Below are 16,853 nucleotides of genomic sequence, written 5' to 3' on the forward strand. Positions count from 1 at the left end.
GACTTGATTCCCTAGTTTTGACGAACTACATACCGATATCCGTTTTATTGATATTTAATCTAGATATTAGTTTAGCTCTTAGTTTTTCCCCAAACAATCAAACATTTTCACCTTAGATTTACGTAGTAACCTTAGATAACGGTATATCGATTCATAAGTCCCTGTGGGATCGATATCTTTTAAAACTACGCGATAGAACTGTGCACTTGCAGTTTGTATCCCATTCTCGACTCACCCAGTCGAGCGATCAGGTATCTGGTACTGAACTTGGTAGGAGGGACTACGGTCCGATCCCCCGCAATTTGCAATGGACTGAATAACGAAGTTATCCGACTTATGTACCAGAACTTCTAGCTAAAAGGGGATCAAAATCACTAACCGGTCACTCCACTATGTGCGCGAAACGATAAAGGGCTTAATGTGACTTCGCTAGAATGAAAACGGGTGAAATAAGAGTAAAAGAACCAGGCTAGCTATAATAGCATGACTCGAACTGGTTTGCGTGAGGTAAGATTATCAGATGTGGTAACGGTAGTTCTTGATGTCGAAATAAACTCAAGTTGCTTCTAAACAAAATCTACTTGCAACCTAGTACGAATTGATGTGTGTTTTGAAATTTCACCTGGCTAAATTTTTAAGCGATTTCTATACTGTATTTTGCTTGAGGACAAGCAAAGATCTAAGTATGGGGGAGTTTGATAACATGAAATAATATCACATTCTAGGACTCGATTTAATTAAATTATATTATTATTTACTTCAGTTTATTTCATTTTACGCGATATTACTCGGTATTTTCTTTCTATTTATCTCAGGTAGTTTATTTGAAGCACAAGAGAAAAAGGAAGAAAAGGAGGTGCAAAAAGGAATGAAAAGAAGCAAATATCAAAAGCCAAAGCCCAACCCAAAAGCACAGGCGTTGTGCCTGTGACGAGCGTCACACAGGCTGTGACGAGCGTCACGCTTTACCCACTTGTGTTACGAGCGTAACACATGGTGTGACGGACGTCACACCATTCTCCTATATTTTTGGCTCCAGAAGCGCAACAAAGACGTTGAGGCCTATTGTTACGCTTGACCATTGGAACGTGAACGGAAGAATTTTGGAAACCGTTACAACAAAGTGACCATTATAAATATTGGTTGTGCAAACCCTGCAGAAGCTCTCCGACTTCGTTCAATTTTCCTCTTCCAGCCGTGCAAGCATACCATTATTTTTTTTCTTTACTGTTTTTGCTTTTAATTGCAGTTTTTATTTTCATTTTTATTTTCTTTTCCAGTTAAGCTTTCAGCAATTAATTAATTTTTCGCACAATAGTTTCTACACCGGAAACTATTGTGTACCTTTCACTAGATCTAACCTTACGTTAGACCCTAGATTTTTATTCCTTCACTTTTATTTTTCTGTCTGATTGAAGAGTTCAAGAACAAATCCAACCGTTTGTGGTGGAGTGTTCAAGACTGCTATTGATTACTCAGGTTCTTTAATTATTGTTTGAATTTATATATGCCCTGCTTTATTGTTGATTTATATTATTTTCCTGAGATGAATCTGTTTATGCATGATAATTATTTAGATCTGTTTAGTATGTCTGGCTAATTTATTTAGGTATCGGTATGTAAAGTAAGCGGAATGAAGGAATCAAAACTAAGTTGGTTTAATTAAGTTTAAAATTAAAATCACTCTTTTCACGGTCTCAATTTACAGGTTTAATAACAAGGTTTTTGTACGAAAGTAAAAGACATAAAGAAGTTAAAATCAATAGAACGAGAGTTTGAGTTTTTAACTGGACATTGTAAATTGGACATTAATTCTAAATCATGGCGAGAGCAATTTTTAGAGTTAATTAAATTCTAATCTTTTCCAAAAAGTATTTTTAAAGGTTGAGTGTGAGGACGAGAGTTAAGCATTTGAATTTAATTATATAACCTAAGTCAACAGAGCGAGAGTTTGAGACAAGGGTGTTTAAACGATTAGTGTTTTCTTAAAAAGAGTTTCTACAGATTCTATTGTTTTCAAAAAGTGGTTTTTGACTTAACTAATAAGTGACAACTACGTTAATATAAAATCATAGTTTATTCAACAGAGCGAGAGTTTGAGATAAGACTTTTAATCAATAGTTTCAACTGAAAAGATTTATTTTAAAACCAAGAAACCAACGAAGAATTGATCCCCTCATTACGACGAACCACATACCGATATCCGCTTAGTTGATATTTAATTTAGATCCTATTTTTAGTTTTAACTTTTCCCCAAACAATCAAAGTATTACCCGCCTTAGCTTTACGAAGTAACCTTAGAAAATGGTATATCGATTCATAAGTCCCTGTGGGATCGATATCTTTTAAAACTACGCGATAGAACTGTGCACTTGCAGTTTGTACCCCAAATTCGACTCATAAAGTCGCGATCACTTGACCTACGTTGGTCTTGTTCTACTTGAGCAGGTTGCTCTTCCACAACTACTTGTGTTTCCTGCTTTAATTCCTCCATATGTGTATCAATGCTCTGTGATACTTGAATTTCTTAAAGCTCTACTTTCCTCTCACTGATTCCTTTGGAAATAAAATCAACTTCTAAGAAGACTCCAGTTCGAGCGACAAACACATTGTTCTTAGAAGGATTGTAGAAGTAATACCCTATTGTTTCTTTAGGATGCCCCACAAATAAGCATTTGTCAGATTTGGGCTCAAGCTTAGTTGAAATTTATCGTTTCACATAAACTTCGCAACCCCAAATCTTCATGTAAGAAATATGTGGTTTCTTACCACTCCATATCTCATATGGTGTCTTCTCAACCTTTTGGATGTAGCGCGGTTAAGTGTGTAAGCTGCTGTCAATAGTGCATGTCCCCAAAAGGAGTTTGGAAGATCGACGTGACTCATCATGGATCAGACCATGTCTAACAAGGTTCGATTTCTTCTTTCAGATCCACCATTCCATTGGGGTGTTTCGGGAGGAGTAAGTTGGGATAGAATCCCACACTCTTTCAGATGGTCATCAAACTCTAGGCTTAAATATTCACCACCTCGATCTGATCGAAGAGTTTTAATATTCTTACCTAGTTGGTTTTATACTTCATTCTTGAATTCCTTGAACTTTTCAAAGGACTCTGATTTGTGTTTCATTAAATACACATAACCATATCTACTGAAATCATCAGTAAATGTGATGAAGTACTGAAAACCTCATTTGGTTGGTATGTTCAGTGGTCCACATACATCAGTATGTATGAGGGCCAAAAGATCATTAGCTCTTTCACTTTTTCCTGTGAATGGAGACTTTGTCATCTTTCCAATTAAACAAGATTTACATGTCTCATATGATTCATAATCAAAAGAGTCCAAGAGTCCATATTTATGGAGTTTAGAAATGCGTTTCTCATTTATATGGCCTAATCGACAATGCCAAAGGTAAGTTGGATTTAACTCATTACGTTTCATCCGTTTAGTATTAATGTTATAAATAGACATTTCAAGATCAAGGACATATAGTTCATTATTCATTTGTGCAGTAGCATAAAATATATCATTCAAATAAATAAAGCAATAATTATTCTTTATTATGAATGAAATACCAAACTTGTCCAAACAAGAAACGAAAATAATTTTCCTGCTAATTGCAGGTACATAATAACAGTTCTCTAACTGAATTATTAAACCACCAGGTAAAGTCAATACATAATTTCCTACGGCTAAAGCAACAACCTTTGCTCCATTGCTAACTCGTAGGTCAACTTCACCTTTTGCCAAATCTCTACTCCTTTTTAGCCCCTGCACATTGGTACAAATGTGAGAGCCGCATCCAGTATCTGATACCCATGATGCATAAGTAGATAGATTAATTTCGATAACAAAATTACCTGAAGTTTAAGTCTCTACTTCATTCTTCTTATCTTCCAGGTACTTTGGGTAATTTCTCTTCCAGTGTCCGATCTTACCGCAATGGAAGCAAGTGCCATCCTTTGCTAAGACTCCACTAGGCTTCAAAGCAGGAGCAATCGGTTTGGGTTTTGCAACTTCCTTGCCTTTCCCTTTACCACCCTTCTTGGTGGGCCTTTTGTTCTATTTCTTTCCATTTCCGATCATCAGAATGGACTTCCTTTTTAATTTCAGATTCTACTCAGCAGTTCTTAACATGCCTAGCAGTTCAGGAAGATTTTTGTTCATATCATTCATGTTGAAATTAAGGACAAATTGACTGAAGCTCTCTGGCAATGATTGCAAGATCAAATCAGTCGCAAGTTCCTTTCCGAGGGGAAAACCCAACCTCTCAAGGTTCTCCATACACCCAATCATCTTGAGAACATGGGTACTTACAAGGGCTCCCTCAACTAACTTGCCTTGAAAAAAGACTTTTGAAACTTCAAACCTTTCATGCCTTGCCTTCTCTTGATAGAGCATCTTCAGGTGTCCGATCATATCGAATGCTGCCATGTTCACATGTTGATTTTGCAACTCCGAGTTCATGGTAGCTAGCATGAGGCAAGCAACTTCATTGGCATCATCGACATGCTTCTTATAAGCATCTCTTTCTACCTTAGGTGCAGAACTAGGAGGTTCTTCTTCAGGAACAGGTTCCTCAAAGACATACAACTTTTTATCATGCTTGAGGACAATCCTCAGATTTCGGTGTCAATCCAAAAAATTTGTCCCTGACAATTTTTCCTTATCAAGGATTGATCGCAAAATGTTGTTAGAGGTGCCAATCCCATCGCACCTTACTAATATAGAATATGTACCTCGCGTAGGCGAAACCTACATTATTCGATACTAGTCTTTATGAGTGCTAAAACTTGGGAAGCATAAACTTAATATTTAATTTGAGGGAATTTGAAATTATTTTGATCTCATCGGCTTATTTATCATATAAATCATCTCTCACATGCATCAATATACATTCACATGCATTAACATACATACAAAATGATATGGCCCCTAACGCAATTGCTCTCCCAAGCTAATGAGAGAACCTACGCTAACCTAATAACGATCTAAGCTTCTCCAAGCAAGATCTTAAAGGTTGTCCTCCTTTGATATTGTTTTCTTCTTTTTCTTCACAATATTACATTACTAAAAGAAACTCGTTTTACATACGAGGGAGTGAGATGAGAAAAGAAGTTACATTAAGAGATTAAAAGAGAAGCACGACACGCAAGTCGTATTTTAAAATCCCAAAAACAAAATAAAGGAAAACTAAGGCCATAACTGATCACCACAAGAAAATAATAATAAACACATTATTATTATTAATTTAAATTTTGTTAATTTAATAAACCAAATTAAATTTTGGCGATTTATCACACTACGCAGAGTTAGTCGTAGGTTCCGCTAGTCGTTCAGTAGACGGGGGTTAAGGGGGCAGCTCCCCCTGCGGGGTTGTTAGGGTCAGCGCCCCGACGAATTTTTTTAATGAACAATTCATTTGAAACCGACGTCGTTTTTCGCATCAACACTTGATATTTTAAAGCACAACTCGTGTGTAGTCACAACCCTAATCGCATAACTCTTTGACAACACAACCCTTGTACCATCATGAACCCTAATGTAGCAATTTCATATCGTCAAACACACATTGATTGATAATTCAATATGATTGATCAACACATCATTGCTTCACCATACTAATGTCGGATTCCGAAGCAAATGACCATTGATCGCTCAAAGGAATAACAATCATTAAGTGTTTGAATGAACAAAATAGAAATAATATATCATATATACCATATTTTGCATCAGAAATACTTATATCATATATATAAATTGATCGATCTCATTTGTGTAATCTATGGACGATCGATATATCGCTACTTCACCATACTAACGTCGGATTCCGAAGCATAGTCAACATCAATCATCTAAATCATACACACATGATGCTAAATTTGATTACTCGTTTATTATTTAATTCATTCTGTCTTTTAATCGTATTAATATAGAAAATACAAAAAAAAAACAGCTATCAAATGCATGGTTTCTTAAGTGGCTCTGATACCATTGTAGGAAAATTGCGATCCAAAACACAGTGGAAATTAAAAAAATCCTTTAGTGATCCTTACGAATGGGCATGATCAATGATAGAACCCGTTACCTCTTGTGGCGATTGAAACCTTTGATGCAAATCTAAGGAGTGATCACGAGTGTTGAATGGTGACAACGCCTATACTCATTCCACACGAACAGATTCCTTCAATCTCAGTGCTAGATGCTACGAATGAAGGATTTGAGTGAATGAGAGAGAGAAACAAAATTTCGTCAAGTGAAATGCTTCTACACAAGAGTTCTATTTATAGAACCACTTGTGTGGGCTACAAGCTAAAAAGTCCACTTAAGTGTATGTGGCCCATATCTTATGGTATATCGAAAATCACCTAAGTGCATGGTACCTTACCATATTTCGTGTTCTACTTAAGTGCACCGTACCTTACGATGTTCTATAATTCACTTAAGTGCATCGTACCTTACAATATTCTTTATTTACTCTATCTCTCATCAATCCATCCTTTTGTGTGTGACCCTGTAGGTTTTCGCGACATTGGCAATTATATTAAATCACGTATTTAACATAATAAACAATGAGTGATATCTAGTAACACATCACTGCTACCCAAGACACAAAAATGTCATGTGATCTGACAAATCCTTTTTGTGATAATACTTGTATGTATAATTATCCTTTTTCCCTTATGTCTATATTAAACACAAGGCATAGACAATGTCATCCTTGTCTAGTTCAATATTGGGCCCTTAGACATTTATCCTGTTATGCAGGATAGGAAAATTCCATCTAGGTCGCTCATGTCCCTCAACATGCTTCGTGGATTACCCCTCAACTATCTTTATGGTCATCCAGTTACAGACAATATTTGATCAACAATAAAGCACTCAACTCTACATCTAGGGTCCATAGTGATTTCAGGTCGAAGGATGGTATAAACCACTATCACCATGAGAATAACTTATGACACTTTGCATAACATTCTATGTAGTATTCTCATATCGGGTCAATCTATTATAAATATTACTCCTAATATTCATACCTATGTTTAAGACTTGATAACTCCTTATCCATGACCCATGAGATGTGATCATCAGTCTATATACATAATAGTCTTAATGCTTTAATATTATCCCACTTCACAACAAAGCTCGACTACGGATACTTTAAGAATATTGTCCTTATGTTTAATGGGGTCTCATGATTAAGTCACACTTGATACATTAAACGGACTAGCTATTCTAGGGACTTTATTAAACAAACATAATAAAGAAAAAACCTTTTATTATTAATAAGTAATTCGATACAACTACCAAAAGTATTGGCCTTTAGGGCTTACACCAGCACATCGACCCCTCAACAGCCACACCATTGTATTATGGACAAAACTTGACCAGTTCTTCGAACTTAGCATCACACTCATCAATTTTCATATTTCCATGCTTTAGCTCAGGGAACTCGATTTCCTTCTTACTGCGCACGTCCTCTGGAAAATATTTCTCCAAAAATTCAGTCCTGAACACAACCAAAGTAATTCCAAAACCAATAACCTCCAGTCTCTGACGCGCATTACCCCACCAGTCTTCAACCTCCTTTGATTGCATTTGAGTTCCGAACTACACCTTTTGAACTTCAGTGCAATCCATCACAATAAAAATATCCTCATTCTCTCTAAGCCATGTATGTGCACCCTCCAGATCATATCTGGCTTTGAAGGTCGGCAAATTGTTTCTCTGAAACTTTCCCAATCCACAAAATTCATCACCAGCTTGATTTTGACGACTTTGCAAAGACTGAGCCATCACCTCCAAAGCATCAACAATCACTCGATCATTTCTTCCTCTTGCCATATTCTTCACACTAGTAAACAAATATTAAAAGAAACATTGCACCTACAATGTTCACACACTCGTCACATACCAGGGGACAAATAACATTACAAAAACATGGTCGGATGAACCGACCTGCTCTGATACCACTATTATAACACCCTAAACCCCTAAACTTATGTAAAAATAATTACTCGATAATTTAAGGTGTTACCAACGACAACCCAACAAGAACTATCATACAATTATCAACATACAACATAAATCATATTATATCAACTTCAATGTAAACTTCTCAAATAAACTATTAAACTCAAAACAACATAGTTTGACATTAATTCAAAAACATAGCAAACTCCTCGTTCCCGATGTTACAAGATCAGGGCGTTAAACCCACTAGAATAACGATAAAACGAAACTAAAAATGAAGAATAACTCCAACGAGTCACCTTCCACACACCATAGCAACTCTACTCCTGAGTATATGCAAGATGTCCATGGTGGATAACATAAAGAAAATGGGTGATAAACAATTTTAATATGAACGGTGTAAAGAATGCAAAGGTAGAGAAATACATAACATGTTATACATCCAATACACAATCAACATCACCATAATCTCACGCCCGTTCACAACAATATGCACATATATATGTAATGTGACTAACGATACAATGTGACACTTATGCATATGGTACCAACTAAATATCTGGTTCTCTCCGGAACCGGGTCCCCCTTCTGAACCCATGAGCCCCCCTCCTGAGCTCTAAGCCCCCCATCTGAGCTTGGGAAAATCCATTAGTCCACCCTTCTGAACTAACAAACATGTCTCTTTCAACGATACGACACAATGATGCATGTCCATACAATTCAATGCAACAAAACTAATAATGCTTACGGCCCCCATTCTAACCATAAACATCATGCATTGACAAACAATAGTAATCCCCCTTCTGAATTACTACTCACCAATAATAACAACAATGTACACCAACAAATACATACTTAATCACCATATAATCATGTATTTCACAATAATATTAATCATATTCTCATCATGTAACAGCATAAAATAGCACCGTAAGTATCTCATACAATTACAAAATATAAACAAAAAAGTAAGGCAATTACCAATCAACAATAATAATGTCACCATAATTAATTAAGTTCATGATAATTAATTAATTAACGACACCAACACGACCAAATAGTAGCTATACGTCACCCAAACAGCAGAAACACCTCAAAAATCCGAACTAACAGTTCATACCACACAACAGAGGCAAGAATGCCCCTTCCAACACCATGAAGAGTGGCCTTTCACCCTGGTGACGCCCATCACCTACTCAAAACTCCTATAACGTCATCAAGATGACAACCAGCTTGGAAAACCAAGCCTGGAGACCATGACGGTCTCCCCGTCAGCGTCTCAAGGTGCACGAGGGTACCTCATCATCTGTGTGATGCCTATCACCCTGCACTAGAAGGAAACATCGTGAATTCTTACATGTGAGTTCCCTTGAACTCCTATTTTTTTTATCCCTCAATCATCCCCACACGCCCAAAAAATAATACGAAATGTAATAACATCACTATAACTAGCCAAATCACATAATTACACAAATTATTCATCAATTTCAATACATTCATGTTTATGTTCAAAACTTCAACAAACTCCAATAATGGCATACAAAAATATACACATAAACAGAATCCTATATACACAAATCGAGCCACGAAAATCAGATAAATATACCTCCAATCATCGATTTCCAAAACTACGTATAATCAACAATAATTCAGAAACAATTCACACAATTCCTAAAGAGATTAAAAGTCTCTCTTCTCTACCCTTTAATGCAATACACCCACGAAGCCCTTTCTCCCTCTTATCTTAGGTTCTTAGTAAAATTCTGAATTGGTGATGGTTTATTCTTCACCTTTTCAAGCCCTAGCCTCCCTTACTCTTCCAAACTCCATTTCACGTACTGACAACTCTTAGGTCTCTAATCCCTTTTTATCTCAAAATCCTAATTTAATCTTTAGGTAATTATATTAAGTCCCAACATATCTCTTAATCCTCACCACTCCCTTATTTCTCCTTAGTTCCTATTTTCCACCCATAAACTTATATTTCTATTTAATATTAACTAAAAACAATTATTATCCACTCTAATTATTTCTAATTAATTAATTAATTAATTTAATCCTTATAATCCTTCTACCACCCCACTAATGCTCTCACTACACCTTACCACATACACATACAACTCAATATATTTAATTAAAAGCATACCACATACTAAGTAATTAAATAAAATACGAATAATTTGATTAAAAAATTAAAAAAATTCCGGGATGTTACAATTGACACATGACCCTATGCTAGTTGGTGATGATGTTTCCTCTTCCTTAGAGCACTTGAGTACTTCAAATAATTTTTTTGAGGAAATCTTTATTGAACATGTGACTCTATACAAAAGAGGGAGGGGGGATCAGAGTGAATTGCAGAGGTTTGAAAATGATGGTTTAAAATATAATCATTTTATAAATCAGAGTTTGAAAGCATTTTCTAAAAATGTTTGGATATGCAACAAAAATTAAGGTAAAGAAAATAAGTGGAAGTAAAAGAGTTAAGGGAAGAGAGAACGACACCAGAAATTTATAGAGGTTCGGTCTTAAAGAAGTGACATACTCCTCTCCCAATAATTAATCTTGAGAGTGTCCAATAATTTTTGTGAGCTCTTATAAGGTTAAGACCGCACACTCTATTATACAAGGAAATGAAGTTTCAAGCTAACTTCTAGCCAAACAACGGACCAGTTAGTCTTTACACCAAACAAAAAACAAAGCTTCGATTGGTTAGTCTCAAAGCCAAACTAATATTTTGCACAGGATGATCTTGAACCAATTTGGAATTTTGAGTTGGATATCCTCCAAACCGAACTAAGGTTTTCCACAAACTGATCACGAACCAAATCAAGATTTTTAGTCACAATTTATTATAGACTAAAATTTCCATTATCTAATCAATTAAGACAAGTATCTAATCGATTAGACAATTATAAAAAGTCTTAAATCAATTGGATAATTTCCTAGTCAAAAATGGCTAGGCTCCAAAATTTTTATTGGTGATTTTATTTTAGAAAGAGAGGCTTCAAAGATATATTTTTAGTGTGTGTGTGTGTGATTTATCCATAATAGTTCCAGAAATGTCTTTGTATCTTTACAATACACTGATCACTCTGACAGACACGATCAAGCGAGCTTTCACACTTCCTCTCTTTCACACTATGAAGCTTCCAGTCTTGGCTTCATTATCTTTGATTTTATAATCTAACAATAACATGGAATCTTCTTGACGCGACTTGAGATGTCTCTACATTAGATTGCCATCATCTGAGAGTTGTAAAGGTATTACTGGTGATCATAAATCCTAAGTTTTTAGCTTGATTCAGAGGAATAACTTGACCAACCACCTTATGCATCTTTGATCGCTTGAGATAACTTTAGTAATTGCTTGAATTCACGAGTTTCTATTATCAAAACCGTTTCAAGTTTTATTACTACTTTGGGTGTTGTCATCATCAAAACTATGACATCATCATGGCTAAGTAACTCTTGCTTATCTATGAGCTTTAACCACTTGTTGATTTTTCTTGCAGACACATAGTTCCACAATCATAACCATTGGTGATACTTAGTGGATCATATGATCCTCAATGGATGAGTAGCTAATAAAAAGCTTTTGAAGCCCCATATCAACCCTTTCTACCATTAACGACATACAAACGAATTACTTTTCTTCTTTCCTTGTCATCTTTTCTCATGAGCTTTCATGTTACCATTTTAGTCAAATTCATATGATCTTGTTTGTTGGAACTTGACATACATGACTGATCGATCAATCTTTTTAAACATAAATATAACATTTTCTCTCATGCTCATGTCCCCATTTCTATGGTTTCTTGAATAACGAATTTTCGATACATCTATTTCTTTATTGATATATTTCTTCTATTATAGGTATTTTCTGCTAGGAGGGTTTGTGTCTAAACTTGCTTACTTATCATATCTTGTCTGCATCTGGTTTTCCTTCGTAACACATATGACTATGGAGATTGCGTTGACTACGACTAAGAAGGCAAACAAAGATATTGCAAGCGACTTGATGAATAAGGAAATATAGGGAACCATCTCTACTTTCACTCATGAGGGTGTCTTAGCCATACTTAGATTGATGTGGGCCTTTTGTCCGACTAGGGAGTGTTTCCTCCAAACGGGTATAAGAGGATATGCAACCAATATTATGGATGCGTCATCCCATTTCACGAGTTTTTATTCTCTCTAATAGGCTTCCACCTTCCCTTTACTAACTTTTATATTAGTGTTATGAACCACTTGATGATTTCCCTTTTGCAGTTGCATCCTGTGAGTTGGGTGTTTGTCAGGCTTTTCCAATATTGGTGTGAGTACAAGGGGGTAAGCTTATCGTGAAGTTGTTCTTCCATCTCTTCAAGACTCAAAACAATCTAAATCATGCGCACAATTCAGGTCTGATTTCTTTGAGGCATATCTTTAGATTCTTCGAGACCTACTATGAAAACATGAAGCATTTCAAGGATAACATTTTTCTTGTTACCCTTTTTACCAAAAAAGCTCACACGAAGATCTGTAAACTAGAAATCGAGCCTTCACCCGTGTGCACATATTTATTCCGCAAGTTCTGGAGTCAGAGTTGCTTCTTGAAGGAGACTGAATCTTATGTTTACAAGGAGGATGATCTATCCCATGCCTTGGGTAATGGCTTTTATCAAGGATATTTAAACTAATCTGAATCATAAAAAGAAGAAGGGAAGAAGGGAGAAAAAAGATGGGCAAATCAGGTTCCAAAGAAGAGGCTATTTGAACTAATTTGAATAAAAAAGGGAAGAATGTCTATGTTCGTTTATTTGAAGAAAGATAAAGAAATTTCAAAATTAATAGGAGGGGAGAGGGGGAATACAATGTACTTTAAAGTGGGCAAGTAATGAAGGGACATGTGGAGGAATTTGGTTGTATGAGAGTGAATAAAATTGGGAGATTTGTTGTTTACCGGTTTCTCCTTTTGCAACTCTAAAAATTAAAAAAGGCAAGGACAATTTAGAGAGTTAATTCATTCAAATTGTATTAGATATATAGTTGATGAATATTCATTAATCGTATAAAACCGTTTTATATTGTTGTCCAATAAAAAATACTGACTCTCTTAAAATATATGTGTGATTTGGTGGAATACACGTCGCTCATTGGATACTAATGTGCTAAGTATACTCTCTTTTTAACACTCTTAAATACTGAATCTCTCATTAGATGAACCATATGTGAGTCCGTGACATTGGAAATAGGTGTAACATAAAGTGCTAGGATCCACAATGTTATATCCAATTAAAGAGTGAGTGTTAGAGAAAATGTTGAAAAAATAGTGTTCTTAGCATTTCTCTAGTATAAAATTATTATGCCGCTCTTCCACGAGACCAAAATCCCACCTTGCTCTCACTTTCTTTTAGACAGAAGGGATGTTCGATAGTTTTGACAGTGAATGATAGGAGAATTCAAGGGTACATCTATCTTAACTAAATAGGACATGTTACTAATAAAAAAAAGGCTTAATACATGTCTTAGTCCCTTAACTTAATTTAATATTCCGCTTTAGTCCCTTAACTAAAAATCGTTACAATTTAATCCCTTAACTTCATTTTTGTTATCCTATGTGGTCTCTTTCGTCAATTTTGAGCCAAAAAATATTACGTTCTGGTGACATTGTGTGACAGCAAAACCATTGATAAAAATCTGAGTAATCATATGTAGTTAAAAACTGATACACTATTTAAACTGCATGGGTTTTCCAAAAACAAAACCTTTGTAGTTTAAATAGTGTATCAATTTTTTAACTACATATGCTAACTCTGATTTGTATCAATGACCTTACCGTTACACTACGTCATTAGAACATAACTTTTTTATGTTAGAAATTGACACAAGAAACCAAATAGAATAACCAAAATGAAGTTAAGGGACTAACTTGTAACTTTTTTTAGTTAAGAGACTAAAGTGAAATACTAAATTAAATTAAGAGACTAACGTGAAATACTAAATTAAGTTAAGAGACTTAGTGACTAATCATGTCTAATTTTTTTTATAGATTTATTATATTCTCCTAGTTAACTATATGTAAATAATATTTCTATATTATTATTATTATTATTATATAAAACTTATAATTTTTATTAACTAATAAATTTGTTAGTCTTTTTATTAATTTATTTTATTATTTTAATATGTTTATATATTTAAATTTAATATTATAAACTAGAATTAAAATATTCAATTATATATAAAAGATTCTCTAATACTGATCACCGATGTCTCACATTATTTTTTTTTGTCATCCCTAATTTATTCATTTGAATTTTAAAGAAATTATCTTGTTTAAAAACTAAAAAAAGTTTTACTTTCAAGTTTAATTCTATTATTACCAAATATTAATGATAAATATTAGTCTCTTAATTCTAAAATAAGTGTAAATTATTTGTTTTTAAATATTTGTCTTTTTAATTTTTATATTTTAATTATATTGTTTAATTAATATTTTTAATTTATTGTTTTGTAACTATGTATTAATACTAATTCAAATATACTAATAAATAATTTAATATAATAATATTTTTACTTTATTATATTTTCTTAACGTGTGAAAGTAGAAATATTTATTTTGAGACTGTAGAAGTATTAGTAATTAAATAGAATAAGGAGCATGAGAGAGTATAACTTTTCATAAAAGTGTGGAAAAGAAAGAGGAAGCGTGTAAAACCCTAGTTGTGAATCGAAAATGGGAATAGCTAGTAAGGTTGGGGATTTTGCTTTCAAGGCATTCACGGCAACTCTCGGCGTCACCACCATTTACCTCACCGCCACTTTCTCCGCTAACGTTTACAAAGGACTTGCTTGGCATAAAGCTCAATCCGTAATCATCTCTCTCCAATTACTTGTTTCAATCTCCATTTTGCCAATTATTTTTTACTTCTTATGCTAAATTATACCATTTGCATCAATCAATTTAGGTTATTAGTCTCTGAAACCCTATCAAACCTTGTGGAATTGTTACTTTTCCCTGTGTGTTATGTTTGTTTTCCCAATTTTACCCAATGAATTGTGCAATAATTTATTCGGTTTAAGAAAAATTCATGTCGGCATGGATGGATTCAAATACTAATTGTTTAGGAGAATATTTAGTTAATTACTGATTGAGTTTGTTGTAATTGTAGTACCATGGGGATGTTTGGATAAAAAATTAAATGCAGCTTATAGCATAAGTGTTTATCATGATAATTACTTATGTATAAGTTATTTGTATAGCAAAAGATAAAATAAATCTGAATTTTTTTGTATAAGGTATAACCTGTTTTCATAAGCTATTTTGAAGAACTTATGAAAGTAAGCTGTTCTTAAAAGCTCCCAGTCTCCCAAAACTTATGCCAGTGCTAGTAGATAAACTCAAATAAACTAACTCAGACATGGCCTATATATACACACTCTGCTCTTGTATTAGATTCAGTGTTGTCAATTGTGGATGATTCAAAATAGTGGTTTGTTAAAATTATGGTTTATGCTCTAGCGCCACAATAGCGGACAATAGTAGTTATTTGACAACATTTTGTACTAAACAGCTTACCGCAGAACAACAGCGGTTTGTATAGTGAAAAATGAATTTGATTGTTTGTATAGAGCCCCACTATATTGGCTATTTTGTAGTATAGAGCCACTATACTGGCTATTCAACAACACTTTTAGATTTTGCTTGTATAATGAAAAAGGAATTTTGATTGACTAATGAATAGCTCTATTACTTTTTCTTATCTTCCTTTACCTATGAAAACTTTCATAATTCACTTTAAAAAGAAGTATTCTGTTGGTAATGAAAAAGAATCAACAATCTATACAATTGATTTCCTCATCATCAGTTTGAAATGTGTTGCTTTTATGCTTAAAGTGAGTAGCCAAACTCTGTATTAATTTACTTGGTTTGGAGTGTTCTTCTCAAATGCTACCAGAGTATAGGTTAGGCTTAATCTTTGTATTGACTTGATCTTTTTAGATTATTTTTCACCAGGACTTGTGATAATGTGATCTTATTGTCAAATTTTCTTGAGTAGATATATCTCTATCTAACATATACTATTTTTCTTTTTTGTAGAAGCTTGCTAAGGAAGACGTTGACGAGTAGGCTTCATGATTGATTTTATGCAGCCTACCATCTTGAATTACAAATCCTGATGTGTAGAGATGTAATGTGAGATTCTATTCTGATAATTTTTAACTAAATGTGCTTCATGAATAATCACCCGTTTACTTATCAAAAGTTGATAGTGATCTGTCATAGATCGAGCCTATACGTTATTTTTAGTTTACATCTTGTATGCCTGAAGACTTGATGAAATTTTCTTTTCAACAAGTATGGGGTATATAATAGAGTGGTATCTAGAATATTGGTTGGTCACTATGCATTCTAGTTTATTTGATTGAGATGATAAAACCTTATTTTTATTTGATTGTGAAGCTTTTCATGATCCTCTCATGAATCTGTCACATTACTTTCCCCCCTAGTAAGTTAATGTTGTACCATTCCATATTATGTGCTGTTTCTGGTGGTGCCTTGAATCATCATTTATCTTCTCTGGTGAGAATGGTGTTTTGTAGCAGCATTTAAAGAAAATAAAACATTTTGTTGAATTTCGGGCTTTTATTCACGTGTTGTATTGTATATTCCCTCTGTATGGCATGAAGTTTAAGCTTATTTTTGCTTTCAGTTTGGCCTTATATCTGTATTTATTCTACATTAGCTTATAGTAAGTCTCAAGTTATGCCACCAATGCGAGTGCCAAATTCATATAATACCAACATAAGTGAAGTCAGTTATGTTTGTATAGCTATAATAATAATATTTTGACTGTTGCAATATTTTGATTCACTACAACTTTATCGTT

General features: G+C 34.1%; 1 protein-coding gene across 1 annotated transcript; it reads right to left on the minus strand.

The window, feature by feature from the left end:
- Window positions 1–7,374: 7,374 nt before the first annotated feature.
- On the minus strand, window positions 7,375–7,848 carry LOC127136278 (uncharacterized). Its single transcript, XM_051062861.1, has 2 exons — window positions 7,619–7,848; window positions 7,375–7,513 (listed from the first exon to the last, which is right to left on the minus strand). Exons 1-2 carry the CDS (start codon window positions 7,846–7,848, stop codon window positions 7,375–7,377), a joined length of 369 nt encoding a protein of 122 aa, XP_050918818.1.
- Between the last annotated feature and the right edge of the window lie 9,005 nt (window positions 7,849–16,853).

Source organism: Lathyrus oleraceus, chromosome 4 (genome assembly GCF_024323335.1).
Source record: "Lathyrus oleraceus cultivar Zhongwan6 chromosome 4, CAAS_Psat_ZW6_1.0, whole genome shotgun sequence".
In the NCBI taxonomy this organism is placed as follows: Eukaryota; Viridiplantae; Streptophyta; class Magnoliopsida; order Fabales; family Fabaceae; genus Lathyrus; species Lathyrus oleraceus.

Excerpts from the sequence above, each read along its gene's own strand:
- LOC127136278 (XM_051062861.1), bottom strand. The coding sequence starts at position 7,848 with ATGGCAAGAGGAAGAAATGATCGAGTGATTGTTGATGCTTTGGAGGTG. Across the intron at positions 7,514-7,618 it reads TGCACTGAAGTTCAAAAGGT|GACTGAATTTTTGGAGAAAT; the intron begins GTAGTTCGGAAC and ends GGTTGTGTTCAG.